Source organism: Balaenoptera borealis (assembly GCF_965194805.1).
Source record: "Balaenoptera borealis genome assembly, chromosome: 1".
Taxonomy (NCBI): Eukaryota; Metazoa; Chordata; class Mammalia; order Artiodactyla; family Balaenopteridae; genus Balaenoptera; species Balaenoptera borealis.
Window position 1 is genome coordinate 60,339,690 of NC_138860.1, and position 19,818 is coordinate 60,359,507.

General features: G+C 34.0%; 1 protein-coding gene across 2 annotated transcripts in view; it reads left to right on the forward strand.

The window, feature by feature from the left end:
• KIFAP3 (kinesin associated protein 3) overlaps positions 1 to 19,818 on the forward strand; it is a 167,291-nt gene that overhangs the window by 101,530 nt on the left and 45,943 nt on the right. For both annotated transcript variants that reach the window (XM_082383822.1, XM_082383823.1), the window contains exons 12-17: positions 1,550 to 1,658; positions 2,881 to 2,993; positions 3,396 to 3,561; positions 4,188 to 4,313; positions 11,440 to 11,538; positions 17,170 to 17,255. In XM_082383822.1, coding sequence (XP_082239948.1) covers positions 1,550 to 1,658; positions 2,881 to 2,993; positions 3,396 to 3,561; positions 4,188 to 4,313; positions 11,440 to 11,538; positions 17,170 to 17,255 — 699 coding nt within the window. The remainder of the gene's footprint in view (positions 1 to 1,549; positions 1,659 to 2,880; positions 2,994 to 3,395; positions 3,562 to 4,187; positions 4,314 to 11,439; positions 11,539 to 17,169; positions 17,256 to 19,818) is intronic.

Consider the following 19,818-nt stretch of genomic DNA (forward strand, 5'->3'; position numbering starts at 1 on the left):
TAGATTACTGCTAAATGGCGTAAGTGGCCTGCCTTTTTCTTCCTACTCTTCTGTCTGCTGCTTCTCAGATCCATCTTCCCTTTCTCTCTCTCTTTTTTTTAAATAAATTTATTGATTAATTGATTGATTTTTGGCTGGGTTGGGTCTTTGTTGCTGCACATGGGCTTTCTCTAATTGCAGCAAGCGGGGACTACTCTTTGTTGCAGTGTGTGGGCTTCTCATTGCAGTGGCTTCTCTTGTTGCGGAACAGGGGTTCTAGGCACGTGGGCTTCCGTAGTTGTGGCGCGCGGGCTCAGTAGTTGTGGCTTGTGGGCTCTAGAGCACAGGCTCAGTAGTTGTGGTGCACGGGCTTAGTTGCTCCATGGCATGTGGGATCTTCCCGGACCAGGGCTTGCACCCGTGTCCCCTGCATTGGCAGATGGATCCTTAACCACTGCACCACCAGGGAAGTCCCTTCCCTTTCTCTTATCATTAAGTAGAGTTCGTTTCTTATTTTATACACACTCCCAAATGATTGGGTCCAGCTTTACAGGTTCGGTTATCAACCATAAATGACAATTCCTAAAATTATACCTTCAGTCCAAACATGTCCTCTAAACTTGTGTTTATAACTTTTACTGACTATCTGCACCAGACTGTCACATAGGCAGCTTAAATTCAGCATGTCCAAAACCAAAATTACTGTCTTCCCTTTAAAGTTTTTTCCTACTTTGGTTTCTGTCTTTTGGTAAATGTTAGCACCACCATCCATGTTGTTGTTTAGGGCAGAAACCTGTGAGTCATCTTTGACCCTTCCTCTCCCTTAACCCCAACATCTAGTCAGTTATTAAATCCCAGTTTGATTCTCTTTCCTAAATATATCTCTGAGCCATCCTTTTTATCTCTATCCCCACTGCTCTACCTAGTCCAGGCAACCATCATCATACCTCGACTTTTCCACTAGCCCCTTAGATGGTTTTGCCACATTTTCTTACCGTTTCAATCTATTTTCTACATTGACCAGATCTTTTCGAAACGTAAATCTTATCCTTACACTTTCCTTATTTGGAAGCCTTTAATGTCTTCCCATTTACCTTAGGATGAAGCCCAAAATCCTTAACGTGTACTTCAGAATCCTGCGTGATCTGGCTTTCACCTTATCTCTTAACAGTATTTCCCTCACTCCAACCATGCTTGGCCTTCTCTTAATTCTTCAGAAGAATGACTTTTTTTCCTGCCTTGTAACCTTTGCACAAGCTATTTTCATTGCTCAGAATGGTCTACTTCCACACAACATTTTAAATTCCTTAAATGAAAAGGCTTTATCTAATATACCTCTTATATTCTCCAGTGTACTTGGAAGTTCATATTGAATGCTGAGCATCTAATAGTTCATTAAGCATTCCGTTATTCAACAGTAAAAGCCTACCACTTCTATGTTGAAAATGTAATTGTATTATATTATTTCCAACATACAATCTAAGGTAACATACTGTGATAAAATAGTGCCTGTGGTTTTTTCTGTGTTTGGGGGTTTTTTGAGTAAAATATGTTTTGTGCTTCTTGCTAGTTAATGAAGATGCTCTTTGAATGTTCGGATGAACGAATTGACTTGGAACTCATTTCTTTCTGCATTAATCTAGCTGCTAACAAAAGGAACGTACAGCTTATCTGTGAAGGTTAGTGCCTTTGAGCTTCATAGATAACCTCTATCATATGCTATTGGCATATGATGGAAAATAGATAATAAGGAATTAAGAAATATAGTAAATATGTAAATCCTATTTTTAAATAGTTTTAAAAATTATAGCTATAATCCTTAAATGTCAGACTCAGAATATTCTTACATCATGAGTAGAAACGCTTACCCTTTAGTAACATTTTATAAACCATTTGGTCAGTTACCCTTAATTGAAATTTGATTTTTAAAAATATTTTCTAGATGAAATAAAACTTTTTATTTGCAAAGCAATCTGTTACAGTGTAAGATGTTGCAATACAAATGTATTAGCTATTTGTTTCTATAGTACCTTCATAAAATGATTCATCATACGTTATGATATTTCAGAGTTTGCTCAATAGTTTTTTCGTATTTGAGAAGTATACATGTTCATTATAAAAAGTACAAATGAGCAAACAGGAAAAAATTAAAAATTTTACTCCCACTATCCAGAGATAATCATAGGTAAAACTTTGGTACAATGCTTCTGCGTATTTTTAAATTAAAATGGGATCCTCTCTATATATGGTGACATGTTTTTTGAAGTTAATATCTGAATATCATTCCATATGATTAAATACTTTAATAAAACATAATTGCCAGTAGCTGCAAAATAATCCATTAGAGGATTTTCCATAGTTTAATCTGCTAGTTTGTTGCCACTTCTTTTCTGTTACAAGCAATGCTACAGTAATTTTCCTTTCTCTGAATCTTTCATGTTTCCATTTTTATATTCTTAGGATGAATTCCTAGAAGTACAATTTTTATGGGTCAAAAAGTATTTACATTTTAAAACTTTGTGGTACATATTTCATATACATACTGTGCTTCCATTTATGTGAAATTCTAGAAGAGGCAAAACTAATCTGTGTTTAAAAATAAAAAATAAGAAAAAGGGGAAGAGGAGGAAGAGGAAAAGGAGGAGAAAAGAAGAAAAGTAATTGTATTGGGGGACTAAGATTGACTAAGCACAAAGGAACTTTCTGCATTGAATGGAAATATTCTGTATCTTGATATGGGTACGAATTACACAGGGGCATACATTTATTAAAATTAATTGTACACTTAATATTTACGTATTTTCTGTGTGTAAATTGGGGTTTTTTGAGAACCGAAAATTTTAAAAATCATTAAATTTAAATGAACCTTTATTGGGGGAGTTTTTCTGTTTTTGTTATCAGGAAATGGGCTGAAGATGCTCATGAAGAGGGCTCTGAAGTTCAAGGATCCATTGCTGATGAAAATGATTAGGAACATTTCCCAGCATGATGGACCAACTAAAAATTTATTTATTGTAAGTGTAGTTTTTGGCTTTCTGTGTATTAAAATAGCCTGAGAATTAAAGCTTTAAAGTGCTGTGTATGGAAATATAACTCTTCCTTAGCTCTTGTCAAATATTAATTCATGACCCAAGTTGGTTTTTCTTCAACTTCCTTGTAAGTTTAGCTCCTAGAAATCTCAACCTAAGTTTTAATGTTGTTTTTGTTTTACGATCCCTATCCCTAACCTTTTCATCCTCACTCCAGTTTGCTTGCCTTAAACCAGTTCACCATAGTCTCCCTTAGCTATTTAGCTCAAGGTTATTAAAACAAGAGAATCACATTTAATACTTTTTCTTCCTATGGGTTAAATTATTAGATTAGTTCTTCTGCAGAAATCATATTTTAAATTTGTTTTAAAATTCTATTTTATTCAGGATTATGTTGGGGACCTTGCAGCTCAAATCTCTAATGATGAAGAGGAGGAGTTTGTGATTGAATGTTTAGGAACTCTTGCAAATTTGACCATTCCAGACTTAGACTGGGAATTGGTTCTTAAGGAGTATAAGCTGGTTCCGTACCTCAAGGATAAACTCAAACCAGGTCTGTGCTAAATATTTCACTTCTGCGTAATCATTAAGTTATTTCTTTCTGTTGTGGATAAGGCTGCTAGAACAGTATTTTGTGACCATTATTGTACTACGTAACACATTTTCTTCCCACACCTCTAGTTCTAGCCCTAGTTCTAGTTTCTTTCTCTCAGAAAGGCAGTCACTAGTTCTCCTCGTATATGTATGTACTCTCTTCCCTAACAGTATGTTTTTTTAATATTAGTTTCCCTTTCCTATCCTGCCTTCTTATTTTTTTATCCTGCCTTTTTAAAATTACTAGATACCATCCCGCTCTACACGAGTTCACATGCACACACTAAGTTCTTTGAGGCATTCAAATGACTCTTCTATTTTCTGTGTTTACATTGTCATTCATTTGTATTTGCAAAGACTTATCTCCACCTCTCTACTGCCCCACCACCACGAACTGTCATCATGGAATGGAATTCCGCGAACATGGAATTTTGGAAAAAGGACACATTTATAAGCGTGTTAATGATTCATAAGAACTGATTTAATAGCTTTTAGTATCTTTTCTGTGAATTAGAATTTTGGCAATATGAAAGGATTTGTATCAGGACATTTCAATGAAAACTTTCTGTGATTTGACTTTACTAGGTGCTGCAGAAGATGACCTTGTTTTAGAAGTGGTTATAATGATTGGAACTGTGTCTATGGATGACTCTTGTGCTGCATTGCTAGCCAAATCTGGGATAATCCCTGCACTCATTGAGTTGCTAAATGGTAAATTATAATTTATCTTAATTTATTTTTATGCTAGTATATAAACAAGTTATGAGTTTAGATTTTTAAATGTGGAATCTACAATCATGAAATATTATTTATCTTGTTGCGTTACTCATCTTACAGCAACTTAAATTATATAGTTAGGAAAATGAATTAAATATACTTTTACTGGGATTAGGTAGCATAGTATCAAATAGCTTTAGGTTGCAAAGTTAAGAATGTTGCTATAAAGTGATTCAGGACCAATTTCACAGACACTACCCTCCTCTTACCAGCCTTGAACAACTAATATTCTACCATTTCTTCTTTATGTTGAGCTTTGTTTTGGTTGAATTGGATCTTCTATCTTGCACAAACCCTTTTTTTTAATATCTTGATTTCTAATCAGAAAAGTTTATTTGGAAGCTAATTCTAATCACCATATTCCCTCCTAGATCCATATATAGTATTGTCCTCTAAACTTTCTGCAGTGAAGAAAATGTTCTCTATTTGCACTGTCCAACACATGTGGCTATTGAATACTTGAAATGTGGCTGTTGGGACTGAGAACCTGGAGTTTAAATTAAATTTAATTAAAATTAACTAACCACATTGGCTATGGTTACAATACTGGATAGTGGAGGCCTAGATAGTCTTCCCCTTACCTTTGTTTTGCTCTTAAGGGCCAAGGTTTCGTTTTCCATATTGCATACAAAATTTGTCTGACTCTAATAGTATTTTATTAGGGCCAAGTTCTCTAGGACCTTGTGTTAGTCTGCTCAGGTCGCCATAACAAAATACCACAGACTTGGTGGCTTAAACAACAGAAATGTATTTTCTCATAGTTCTAGAGGCTGGGACGTCTATCAGGGTGCCAGCCAATTTGATTCCTGGTGAGGTCTTTCTTTCTGGGTTGCATAAGGCCACCTTCTTGTTGTGTCCTAACATCCTCATGTGGCAGGCGGGCAGAGGAAGTGGGGGAGAGGGAGAGAGAGAAAGCACGAGCACACACAAGTGCTTGGGTATCCCTTCTTATAAGGTTACTAATCTTGTGGGATCAGGACTCCACCCTTATGACCTCATTTAACCTTACTTATTTCCTTATGGCCCTATCTCCGAATATAGTCACATTTGGGATTAGGGCTTCAGCATATGAATTTTGGAGGGATGCAATTTGCCCATAGCAGATATACATTAAAAGTAGCTAATTAGTATAGAAGTTAAATATACTAATATGGAAAGCTTAAAAAGACCCTCTAATCTCAGTCTTTCCTGTACCAGGTATAATACGTAAAGAAAAATACACAAGTTGTAAGTATGTATAGCACAATGAATTTTCAAAATGAGCGCTCTCATGTTATTCCCACTCATATGAGGAAATGAAACATTACCAGCACCCTAGAAGTCCCTCTCCTGCCACCTCCCAGTCATTACCACCTTTGCCAGAGTGGTTTCCATTTTTCTTTTTATCACCCATAGATGAATTTTGCTTGGTTTTCAGCTTTTTAGAAATAGAGTCTTGTTTCTTTTTCCCTATAAATGTGAGGTTTGTCTATGTTTTGTACAGAACTATGTTTATTTTTGTTGCTGTATAAATAAATATACCACTATTTTTCCTTTCTACTGTTGATTGATAGTAGGGTGGTTGTTTTTGTTTGTTTTCTTTTCTAATCTATTTATTTATTTTTCATTGGAGTAAAATTGATTTACAATGTTGTGTTAGTTTCTGCCGTACAATGAAGTGAATCAGCTCTATGTATGCCTATATCGCCTCCCTCTTAGACCTCCCTCCCCCCCTACCCCCGCATCTAGGTCATCACAGAGCACCAGGCTGAGCTCCCTGTGCTATACAGCAGGTTCCCACTAGCTATCTGTTTTACACATGGTAGTGTATTTATGTCAAACCTAATCACCCAATTCATCCCATCCTCCCCTTACCCCCGTGTCCACATGTCCGTTCTCTATGTCTGTGTCTCTATTCCTGCCCTACAAATAGGTTCATCTGTACCATTTTTCTAGATTCCATATATATGTGTTAGCATACGGGATTTGTTTTTCTCTTTCTGGCTTACTTCACCCTGTATGACAGACTCTAGGTCCATCCACGTCTCTACAAATGACCCAATTCCATTCCTTTTTATGGCTGAGTAATATTCCATTGTATATATGTACCACATCTTCTTTATCCATTCATCTGTCAATGGACACTTAGGTTGTTTCCATGCCCTGGCTATTGTAAATAGTGTTGCAGTGAACATTGGGGTACATGTGTCCTTTTGAATTATGGTTTTCTCAGGGTATATGCCCAGTAGTGGGATTGCTGGGTCATATGGTAGTTGTATTTTTAGTTTTTTAAGGACCCTCCATACTGTTCTCCGTAGTGGCTGTATCAATTTACATTCCCACCAACAGTGCAAAAGGGTTCCCTTTTTTCCACACCCTCTCCAGCATTTATTGTTTGTAGATTTTTGGATGATGGCCATTCTGACTGGTGTGAGGTGATACCTCATTGTAGTTTTGATTTGCATTCTTCTAATAATTAGTGATGTTGAGCATCTTTTCATGTGCCTCTTGGCCTTCTGTATGTCTTCTTTGGGGAAATGTCTGTTTAGGTCTTCCACCCATTTTTTAATTGGGTTGTTTGTTTTTTTGATATTGAGCTCCATGAGCTGTTTCTATATTTTGGAGATTAATCCTTTGCCGTTGCTTCATCTGCAACTATTTTCTCCCATTCTGAGGGTTGTCTTTTCATCTTGTTTATGGTTTCCTTTGCTGTGCAAAAGCTTATAAGGTTAATTAGGTCCCATATATTTATTTTTGTTTTTATTTTCATTACTCTAGGAGGTGAGTCAAAAACGATCTTGCTGTGGTTTATGTCAAAGAGTGTTTTTCCTATGTTTTCCTCTAAGAGTTTTATAGTGTCTGGTCTTACATTTAGGTCTTTAATCCATTTGGAGTTTATTTTTGTGTGTGGTGTTAGGTAGTGTTCTAAATTCATTCTTTTGCATGTAGTTGTCCAGTTTTCCCAGCACCACTTATTGAAGAGGCTGTCTTTCCTCCATTTTATGTTCTTGCCTCCTTTGTCATAGGTTAGGTGACCATATGTGCATGGGTTTATCTCTGGGCTCTCTGTCCTGTACCATTGATCTATATTTCTGTTTTTGTGCCAGTACCATACTGTCTTGATTACTGTGGCTTTGTAGTATAATTTGAAGTCAAGTAGCCTGATTCCTCCAGCTCCATTTTTCTTTCTCAAGATTGCTTTGGCTATTTGGGGTCTTTTGAGTTTCCGTACAAATTGTAAAATTTTTTGTTCTAATTCTGTGAAGAATGCCATTGGTAGTTTGATAGGGATTGCCTTGAATCTGTAGATTGCTTTGGGTAGTATAGGCATTTTCACAGTATTGATTCTTCCCATCCAAGAACATGGTATATTTCTCCATCTGCTTATGTCATGTTTGATTTCTTTCATAGTGTTTTATAGTTTTCTAACTACAAGTCTTTTGCCTCCTTAGGTAGGTTTATTCCTAGGCATTTTATTCTTTTTGTTGTGATGGTAAATGGGATTGTTTCCTTGATTTCTCATTCTGATTTTTCGTTGTTAGTGTATAGGAATTCCAAAGAGTTCTGTGCATTAATTTTTTATCCTGCAACCTTACCAAATTCATTGATCAGTTCTAGCAGTTTTCTGGTGGCATCTTTAGGATTTTCTATGTATAGTATCATGTCATCGGCAAACGGTGACAGTTTTACTTCTTCTTTTCCAATTTGTGTTCCTTTTATTTCTTTTTCTTCTCTGATTACCGTGGCTAGGACTTCCAAAACTATGTTGAATATGAGTGGCAAGAGTCGACATCCTTGTCTTGTTCCTGATCTTAGTGGAAATACTTTTAGTTTTTCACCATTGAGAATGATGTTTGCTGTGGGTTTGTCATATATGGCCTTTATTATGTTGAGGTAGGTTCCTTCTGTGCCCATTTTCTGGAGAGTTTTTATCATAAATGGGTGTTGAATTTTGTCAAAAGCTTTTTCTGCATCTATTGACATGATCATATGGTTTTTATTCCTTAATTTGTTAATATGGTGTATCACATTGATTGATTTGCACATATTGAAGAATCCTTGCAGCCCTGGGATAAATCCCACTTGATCATGGTGTATGAACCTTTTAATGTGTTGTTGGATTCTGTTTGCTAGTATTTTGTTGAGGATTTTTGCATCTATGTTCATCAGTGATATCAGTCTGTAATTTTCTTTTTTTGTGATATCTTTGTCTGGTTTTAGTATCAGGTTGGTGGTGGCTTCGTTGAATGAATTTGGGAGTTCCTCCCTCTGCAATTTTTGGAAGAGTTTGAGAAGGATTGGTGTTAACTCTTCTCTAAATGTGTGATAGAATTTGCCTGTGAAGCCATCTCGTCCTGGACTTTTGTTTGTTGGAAGATTTTTAATTATAGTTTCAATTTCATTACTTGTGATAGGTCTGGTTATATTTTCTAATTCTTCCTGGTTCAGTCCTGGAAAATTGTACCTTTCCAAGAATTTGTCCATATCTTTGTGGTTGTCCATTTTATTGGCATAGAGTTGTTTGTAATAGTCTCTTATAATCCTTTGTATTTCTGTGGTGTCGGTTGTGATTTCTCCTTTTTCATTTCTAATTTTACAGATTTGCATCCTCTCTCTTTTTTTCTTGGTGAGTCTGGCTAAAGTTTATCAATTTTGTTTATCTTCTCAAAGAACCAACTTATAGTTTTATTGATCTTTGCTCTTGTTTTCTTCATTTCTATTTCATTTATTTCTGCTCTGATCTTTATGATTTCTTTCCTTCTACTGACTTTGGGTTTTCTTTGTTCTTCTTTCTCTTGTTGCTTTAGGTGTAAGGTTAGATTGTTTATTTGAGGTTTTTCTTGTTTCTTGAGGTGAGATTAAATTTGCTATAAACTTCCATCTTAGAACTGCTTTTGCTGCATCCCATAGGTTTTGGGTCGTCGTGTTTTCGTTGTCATTGTTTCTATGTATTTTTTTATTTCTTCTTTGATTTCTTCAGTGATCTCTTGTTTATTTAGTAGTGCACTGTTTAGCCTCCATGTATTTGTGTTTTTTACAGTTTTTTCCTGTAATTGATGGGCTATTATTATAAGTAATGCTCCTATGAGCATTCTTAAGCATTTCAATTAGTGAACATATTTACTCATTTCTGTTAGACACATACTTAGGAGCAGAACAGAGTACACATATATTTGGCTTTAGAAATAATGCCAACTACTTTGTTTTCCAAAGTAGTTGTGCCAATTTGCAGTCCCACCAGCAATGTACAAAAGTTCCAGTTATTCTACATCACCAACATATTTTGGCATCCAGCCTCTTTAATTATAGCCTTCATAGTGGTATCTCATTGTGGTTTTAATTTGCATCTCCCTAATAATTAATGAAATTGAGTACCTATTTGTATTTATTGGTTATTGGATATGGCTAATAAAGTGAAGTGCCTATTTAAGTCTTTTGCCCATTTTTCTCTTCTAAATCTTTAAAAGTTTGATTTGTAAATTCTTTAACATAGTGCATTTTAATGGTCATCTAGAGATAGTGCCTCCATATTTGAAGTATGTCTACAAATAGTGTATATGTATTTGTTTTGGTGCACCCTTCACACAGCCAGGAGTTTTTGGATTAGAAATTATTAAAAGACCAGGTAGTTGGGAGGTGAAAGTAAAGATAATGTAGTTGGCAGAATGAGAATGAGGATTTTGTGGTGAGCTGGAGAAAGTTGAAACAAAATGATCTGGGTCCTTGAATTGCTGTCCCATTTTGATTATGACTGAGAGATAATAACAGAGCCAGCTCAGTGTTTTACTATATTTTGATGTTCTCTGACATGTGGTTATCACAGGCAGAGGCTGTATACTACTGTTTTTATGAAATATATGGATTTTCAAGATTAAAATCCTTGGGGTTAAGTGAGGGAACACTATATACCAAGAGAGAAATTAATAAAATTTTAACCCAAGTAGTCTAAGAGACTGGTACTTTGACAAGTTAGTGAGGAAAATTATTTGGAACAGTTGGACTTTGAGGGGACCACAATTTATTCCACACAGCTGGTTGGATGCTCTGTTGACCTGTAAATCTTTGTCTAACAGATAGCACTGATCTGTTGCCAAGAGTTGTTAGCAGACTATTAGTAAATCAAATTTCATAACCAGTATCTAAAAATTGGATTTCTATAAGTATTTGCTTTTGCCATTACATTTATTAATCAGTGGTCATCCACTATTCTGTTAGTCTTCTTTTCATGATAATAAACATTTCTTAATTAGTTTGTATGATTATGTAACATTCCTTTTTACTAGTATAATTGATTGGAACTAAAATTACTTTATTACTTCATACCAATAAGTAAAGTTTAATTTTGTTAACATTATTCAACAAAGAAAAAACCTGTTTATAACAGTCTAATTTCTACCAAAAACTTAGAAGATGTGATTTTTTAAGAACCATTTTTCTCATGTGAGGTCAACATTATAGAGACAAAATAAAACCAGGTTTATGTTACAAATTAGAATTATTTGAAGAACTTTTTTATGAGGCACCAAAAAAAAAAGAAGTCCCCACAAGTGGTGGTAAGTGTTGCCATGTCACATTGGGGACTTAGACGTTAACTTAATCAATTTCTTTATACTTGGTGGCAAAAAATAGCAAAAATTACAGAAAAGCACCATTACTATTCTCTTAAACATGTCTTGTTTCTCAGTTCTTCCTAGATACAACCTTTTGAGATGAACAGTCTCAAGTAGTGTGGTTTGGACTCAGAGATGATATAATTTCTCTCTTTACACTCTTATTTTTTATTTTTGTATTTCAAAGTAATTTAACCTATTTAGTTTGACCACAACCAAATTTACTAAAACTTCTGAAAATATATTTTTATGAAATTTTTTGACTGATCACCATCATGTAATTTAGAAAAAACACCTAAGATGTAAATGATACATGCCACCCATATATTATAAATAATTTAAACTAATTGTCCTTTACCTGTCTCCTTGTCACCGTTAGTTTTTCTCATTCTTCATTTTTCCCCTCAATGTTTTTCAATTTTGTGTATAATATAGTATTCTTTTATTTGAAGTTTTCTGTTTCTTTTCAGCTCAACAAGAAGATGATGAATTTGTGTGTCAGATAATTTATGTCTTCTACCAAATGGTTTTCCACCAAGCCACAAGAGATGTCATAATCAAGGAAACACGTATCCTTCAATGTTTACCATAGATAATGACACTTCACATATTAAGAAAAGATGCATTTTTAGGTATTTTTTCTTGCAAGTGTTCAAATATTGTAGAAAATATCAAGTTTTGAAATAAATTTAGAGGGCAAGCTATTCTTCATAGAAGCTATTTACCCCAAATCAGTATATAGGTAAGATACATTGGAGAACAATTTTATTAACTTGTCAGGTTTCCTAAAAAACCTAACAAATATCTCATAACTTCCTTCTCTATTAACATAACTTAAATGTCACAGGTTCCTAGGACTATCCTTAGTCCTCTTTTAATCTTACCTTATTCACTATACATGGGAAAACACATCTTCTATTCCCATGACTTCAGCTCCTATGCTACTTATATGCTAACAAGTATGTGATATCTTCGAAACCTCTTTCTTGAGTCCCAGGCATTTGTTGCTAACTGCCACCTGGATGTCTTCCACCTACCTAAGGGGGCATAGTATGGCCTATAAAGCATTATAATTAAATAATATAATATAATATAATTAAATAGCCCTAATTTTAAATGCACTTACTAGCTACAGGACATTGGATAATGTCCATACTTAATTTCCTTGAGCATACAATCTTGCATCTATAAAATGGCCATAATATTATTAAAATAAAAAGACCTCCTATAGGATAGCTGTCAGTACTAGTGGATTTAATAGTAATAGTTCCCAACACAGAGAGATACTCAGAAATTGGTATTTTATCACTATTGCATCCAAAAGGGTATTCGATATTGCTAACATCTACCTCTCAAAAAGTCTACCTTCTGTATTCATGGTCGATAATAAATGTCATCCACCCAGTCCCTTAGTTGAAAATGTTGTGTCTGCTGTCTCTTTTACTACATAATTAATCATTTGTTTATTCTGCAAACATTTATCAAGTTCTGGCCATCTAACAGATACTGTTTTAAGTGCTAGACATATAAAAGTGTCAGTCCCTGTACTCAAGGAGTTTATAGTCTAATTGGAAGGCTACACAAGTAAATCAACATAAAATTAAAATCCAGTGTAATCAATGTCATAAAGGTATGTACATCAGGCACAGGAGAGGATATATATAAACCAAGTCTTGGAATGTCATGAAAGGCTAGCAGTGGATGTATCTAAGCTGAATCTTTGTGATTTTTGTTTTTTTTTAATTGTGGTGGTCTGCTTATTTGTGTACAAAAAAAGAAAAAAAAAGCTGCTTTCAAATACTGCATAAAATCGTTCATTACCCATATGAAAAATCTAAATTGTTTTTTGCATATATCTCTTCATAACCTGACCTTAACCTATTTTTCCAAAGTTGCCCTTTAACCTTATAATACACAGTTTCTCTTAGCATACCAAATTTCTCATCATTTATCAGACATTACCCTCCCTGTCATTACTTATTCCCTCTTCGTATGCCTTGTCAAACTCAGATGTATTTTTCTCTTTTTTTTTTTTTCTTTTTTTTACCTGACAGTCTCCAACTCATCAAAGATAAGTTTATAAGCCATCTTCCCAGTTTAGCCTTTCTAATCCTGTGCCTGCCTTCTTACCATTGGGAGTAATTTCTTTATTTTTCACCTCTAATAAAGTACTTTAAATTATGTATTTATATGCCTGTCTCTACCAAAAGATTTTGAGCTCCTCTAGCTCAAGGACTGGCTTTGTCTTCCTTTTATCCATACCCAAAACTTATAGTACCTGCCATGTGGTTAGAACTTGTTTAGTCAATGAATTCATGTATCTAAATGGTAAATGCTCTTTTAAAATTTAAAATTTAATTGGGATACTTTTTTATACACTGGGCTATTGCTCAAAACATTTTGAGGCTCCTCTGGTGTTCAGAGCCAATAACACATGCTTTAAGTATTAACATTGCCTTTCTTTTGAGGACAAGTTTAATTTCTGGAACCATATAAGGTCTCCAAGAGTCAAGTCTGATTAAAGCAAGTTTAATTGAGAAATGTTCATTTTGCTAAGGGCTGTCAAAATGCAAATACTATTTTGCTGTAACAGCTTCACTAGAGAGAACTCTTTTTATCCTAAAGTAATAAATATTTTTAAAATGTGGCTTATAAACTAACTCTCCCAGAAAGATAAATTCGAAATACACTTTTGAGCAATGTTAACATCGTTGGAATAACTTTTCAGCTGTGTTCCATGGAATGTGTGCCTCTAGAATTAATAGTTGCTTAATGAAAAAAGGTTCTGTGATAAATGAGTTTGGGAAACACTGAGTTAAAGTTAAACAGATATTCTTGCTGCAGGGTCTTCTTGGAGCCTTTAATATGCTTTTCTGGGTTGAGACTCTCTAAAAGAATATTTTATGTAGAGAAGATTTATATAACTCCAGAAGTCACTGTAAGAAACACATATTAGAAAACATTAAAGTGAAAGTATAGCGTTTTTTAGGTAACTTCTTTGGAAGGCAGCCCCTTGTTTATGTGTCATCTCATAGTGTTTCTTCCTTAGGACTAAAGAAGAATGAAACGTTTAAAGTACATACCAGGTGCCTGACACACAGTGAATAAGTGTTACCTCTGCTCTGGTCTGTCTGTTTTAAATGTACTCTCCGTACCTTATTACCAAAGCTCACACTATTAAGACTACTTGTATTTGATTTTTTCTTCTCAGTGTAACTTTCTTTTCATTTTCTCCCAAGTGCGATTTTTGTTAAGCCATTGAATCTAAAGTCAATACTTTTTAAATAGTTATTCTGAAGAATATAACGTGTTGATAATGGTGGGAGTGGGAGATAAAAGATCTGCTGAATTAAAATTTTTACAAAAGCATCAAGGAATATTAGATCTGATGCTTTAGTCCATGTCTTAAGATTGGATAAAGATTGCTGAAGGGCTTCAGCCCAATATTTTGGTTTTCAAAAAACAAGATTTTTGTTGATGTCAATGATATTTGAGTATGTCTCGTATTTTGTAACATAGTTTAAAATCATTATTTAAATATTTCACCATAATTTTAAGCATTTTACTGTGATTTTTCTCTATGAAACCAATATACTTAAATATTTTAAATAAAATTTATTAGGCAGGAAATCATTGCTTTTTCCAATTTTTTTAAGTTAGAAAATCTGATGAACATTATTTGATAAAATTTTTAACAGAATGAAATAAACTTGACATTTTGAAATGGTTGGTGTAGACTTATTTTAGGTAAATATATGATTTATATTAAGATGTTTGAAATATCAAAAATGGCTCTGAGCACAACTCATAGGAATTGAGAACCAGTGCTATAATAATAATTAATTTTCATATAATCCCGACAGTTTCAGCATGCAAAATAAAACAACCCAAATTTGACTAGATCCTTTTAGATTCCCCCGGAGAATTCCTAAGAGTTTCCTAAGAATTTTATTTTCATCTTATCCTCACAAAATCCACAGGTAGTATGTAGAGTAGGTCTTATTTATTTATTTATTAAATAAAAATTTATTGAGCACCTGTTATATTCTCAGAGCTGGGGATACCATAGTGAACAAAATAGACCAAGTCCCTACCCTAATGGAATTTACATTCCAGTAGAGAAAAGAGGCAATAAACACCATATTCTTTACAGATTTTTCTAAAAATGAATTTGAGTGTACACAGATATATTTTCCTGTATATTTTTCTACATTTTAAATATATCCCTTTTATTCCCCCCCAAAAATAGTAAGTAGCACTGATGAATAGAAGATCTGGGTCAACCTCTGTCTTTGCCACTTGCTATGAAACTTGATAAAATTTTTTTGGCATTATAATCATTGCCTCAAAAAATGTCATTTGCTTGTACACATGTGCTAGAGTTTCTTGTTAGAAACTTGTGGGCTTTGTTTCGAATAGTTTTAACCAAGACCAACTTTAAGTACTGGAGATTATAGCTTTCTCTTTCTTCGCTGCCTCTTTTAAATCCATTGAGGTTTCTTTATTGATTTGAGTTTTCTTTATTCTTCCCTTTTCCCCTACTTGTTATTTATACATTCCATTTCTTTTCTTTTGTGTTACTCTTAAAGTTCAATGTGCATTCTCACCAAGTTCTAAACGAATATATCTGTTCTTCTACTTGTAAGTCTAGATGTCTCCACTTCCATAGTCCATGTTATTTGTTGCTCTCTAGTATTGTAATTTCACCTCATTTTTATAACATAAAAATTTTATAACATTTTAAAATTATTATTTTGATTATCCCTTTTTAAAAACCAGTGCTTATTTAGGATTTATAGTATGTTAAATAGTATAGTATGTTTTCTCATTTACTGTTTTTTCTTGGATTCAGTTCCTCTATTTTTCTGCATTGATTTCTTTCATAATTGATTACAGTCTCTTATACTGCTTAGTGAACATCTATGAATAATAAATATATGTGTATCTGAAAATAACTAGTTTGTCCTCTTTAATAATAATTTAGCAGAATATGGAATTCTGTATTTCCAGTTATTTCCCTCAGCAATTTGAAGGTATTTTTCCACCTTGAATTGCTGCCAATGAGAAGTCTGTAGTCTACTAATTCTCTGTCATAAAGTCTGATGACAGTTTACTTTTTTTTCCCTTATAAGTGACTCGATCTTTTTGCCAGGAAGACCAAAGTATGTTTCTGTGTTTTTTAAAAGCCAAGTAGTTTTATTAGAATTTGACTTGGTGTTCATCATCCTTGCTTGATTTTTCCAAGTATGCAAATATAGTCTTTCAGTATGTAGTTTCGTCTTTTTTTTTTTTTTAATTTTAGGCAAATTTTCTTGAGTTGTAGTTTATAGTATTTGTTCTGTTGCTTTGGTTGTTCTTTAAAATTTCTATCAATATTATGTTGGATCTTCTTTGCCTATCTTTAGTATCTGTCATTTTCTAATCTTTTTAATTTCTTTTCATTTTTTAAAATTTTACAAATTTTCTTCTTTTTTACCTTCTGTTTAACTTAGAGTTTTATCTGTTGCTTTTATTTACTCTTGCATTACTATAAACTTAGTTTTTATATATTTGAAATGATTTTTACATTTATTTTTGGTTATTTCTGGAATTATTTCTCTGAATTTTCTAATTCTGATTCATATTGTTCTTTCATATATATCTATTGATTTCTTAAATTCTTTTATTTCTTTTTGAAATATTAGGGTTGCAGCTTTCAGCTTTTATGTAAAAATGTCTTATGTTTTCTCTTCCTTATAATAACCATACCCATATATGGGGTTTGACTATGATTCTTTTCTGTTGTGTGAAATTTTTTGTATGTGAATTTTTGTGTGAAATTAATTTTTCTGAACTTTTAGGAGGGTCAGGTCAATCAAAGTTTTACAACTATGCAGCTGTAGAGCTCCTTCTTTAGTTACTTTCACAAGTTTCATGGTTTCAAAAATATGGCCTTGGATTTTCTGAGATTTACTGGCTCTGTTTTCCTTACCCATTTTTATCTAGGTTTTTCTCCCCCCTTTCTTATCCCTGTTATCCATGTTTTTTAAATAAATGAAATATTAAATATTTTTGGTCATCTTGTAGTAATGATTTTATTTTAAAATTTGAAGTTAAATTTCAGATTAACATTTGAATTTAGAGAAATGCAGGATTCTCTAACATGATTGAATAGCTGCAATCTCAAGCACAGTTTGTTTCTTTAACCACTTTTTATTTAGAGGCTCCAGCATATCTCATAGATCTGATGCATGATAAAAATAATGAAATCCGAAAAGTCTGCGATAATACATTAGATATTATAGCGGTAAGTAATTTTTCTTCCTACACAAAGTATAATAGTCTTTATTTTGTGGGGCGAAAGAGACATTGTACACCTGTTTAGAACTTTGCATTCAATATATGCATTGAATTTGAATTTTGGTAAAGTTCAGAAGATGCAATGATACTAAATTCACTTTTTAATTGAAGTATAGTTGATTTACAATGTTGTGTTAATTTCTGCTGTAAGCAAAGTGATTCAGTTGTACATACACATACATTCTTTTTAATATTTTTTTCATTATGGTTTATCACAGGATATTGAGTATAGTTCCCTGTGCTATACAGTAGGACCTTGTTTATCCATTCCATGTATACTAGTTTGCATCTACTAACCCCAAACTCCCACTCCATCCCTCTCTAACCCCCTTGGCAACCACAAGTCTATTCTCTATGTATGTGAGTCTGTTTCTGTTTTGTAGATAAGTTCATTTGTGTCATATTTTAGATTCCACAAAAAAGTGATATCATATGGTATTTGTGTTTCTCTTTCTGATTTACCTCATTTAGTATGATAATCTCTGGGTCCACCCATGTTGCTGCAAAGGACATTATTACATTCTTTTTTATGGCTGAGTAGTATTCCATTGTATATATGTACCACATCTTCTTTATCCATTCATCTGTCAACGGACATTTACGTTGTTTCCATGTCTTGGCTATTGTGAATAGTGCTGCTGTGGACATAGGGATGCATGCATCTTTTTGAATTATAGTTTTGTCCAGATATATGCCCAGGAGTGGGATGGCTTGATCATACAGCAACTCTATTTTTAGTTTTTTGAGGAACCTCCATACATTCCCATGTGGCTGCACCAGCTTATATTCCCACCAACAGTGTGGGAGGGTTCCCTTTTCTCGACACCCTCTCCAGCATTTGTTACTTGTAGACTTTTTAATGATGGGCATATCCTGACTGGTGTGAGGTAGTACCTCATTGTAGTTTTGATTTGCATTTCTCTAATAATTAGGGATGTTGAGCATCTATTTATGGCCTGTTGACTATCTGTATTTCTTCTTTGGAGAAATGTCTGTTTAGGTCTTCTGCCCACTAAATTCACTGTTTAAACATTATTAAGACCTTTGGCTTTCAACTTTTAAGTATAGGCTCCTTACTTAAAGAGGTTTTTTTTTTGTTTTTTTTTTAAAGAAAGGTTTTTAATTTATTTATTTATTTATTTATTTTTGGCCGTGTTGCGTCTTCATTTCTGTGCGAGGGCTTTCTCCGGTTGCGGCGAGCGGGGGCCACTCTTCATCACGGTGCGCGGGCCTCTCACTGTCGCGGCCTCTCTTGTTGCGGAGCACAGGCTCCAGACGCGCAGGCTCAGTAGTTGTGGCTCACGGACCTAGTTGCTCCGTGGCATGTGGGATCTTCCCAGACCAGGGCTCGAACCCATGTCCCCTGCATTGGCAGGCAGATTTCCAACCACTGCGCTACCAGGGAAGCCCCTAAAGAGGTTTTATACATATTCAGAGTTTTAGATCTGGTCTAAATGCCATCTCAGAATCACTTGTTTTTCAGAAAAATTATTGCAGAGAAGCAGGGAGTTTGATGACAGTTTTGCCAAAAACTCAACACAGTCATCTTTGCAGTTTGGCCATTACATTTTTTTAATAAATCAAATCTTGTATCAACTATTTTTTCAATTCTTTGATAATTTTTGTTGTAGACATAGATTTGTTTTATAAATTGCTTTGGAATGATGAAACACCCCAAAATTTTAATGTTATTCATGACTTTAGAAGTCTTTACAGTATATATAACTGTAAGAATTCGATCAGAGGGTTAATCTGAGCCCTGGATTAGAAACTTGCTCACTGTGCAGACTTTTCTTCAGACATTGTGCTGCCCTTCTGCCTGGACTTGACCCTTGTACCTGGGATGTGCTAGATGCTGGATTACTTTGAGTATTTTTCTCACCTATGGCATACACACATGCACAACCTACTTCCTTCTTTGGGCTGGATTTACACTGTTTATTTTGGCTCATCCTGTAAAAAAATTCTTGAATATAGCCTATACAGTAGTTTTTCAAAGTTTTACTTAAGTGTTTTAAAAGGATCAGGATAGCAGCTTAAAGAATCAATTAACACCTTCCTTGAAATCCTCTAAGTTGGCATTTCTGCTAGTGATTTCATTACAAAGTCAGATTACCACCAGGTACTTTCTGGTCCATTTCATGCATTTTATTTTAGAAATTCATCTTATTTGATTTCATCTGTTTTTTTGGATTTGACGAAATATATCATTACTGGTTTAAAACTAAATCTTTAAACCATTACTGGTTTAAAACTAAAACGAAATCTTGACGTTTTAGCTTTGATATCTAAATTAAAATAGGAAGCTTTATGTATTAAATCCTTGCTTCACCAAGATGTTTCATACATATAAGCCACTGGTCACAGGGTTTATGAACAATTTCATGACTCATGTACTATTTTCTAGATCACTAATGTCGTTGTATATAAAGTATATAGTATAAGAATAAGAAACTTCTTAAAGTTCTATATCTGATTATCTTACCTTAAGCAATGAGGAAAAGAGAGAG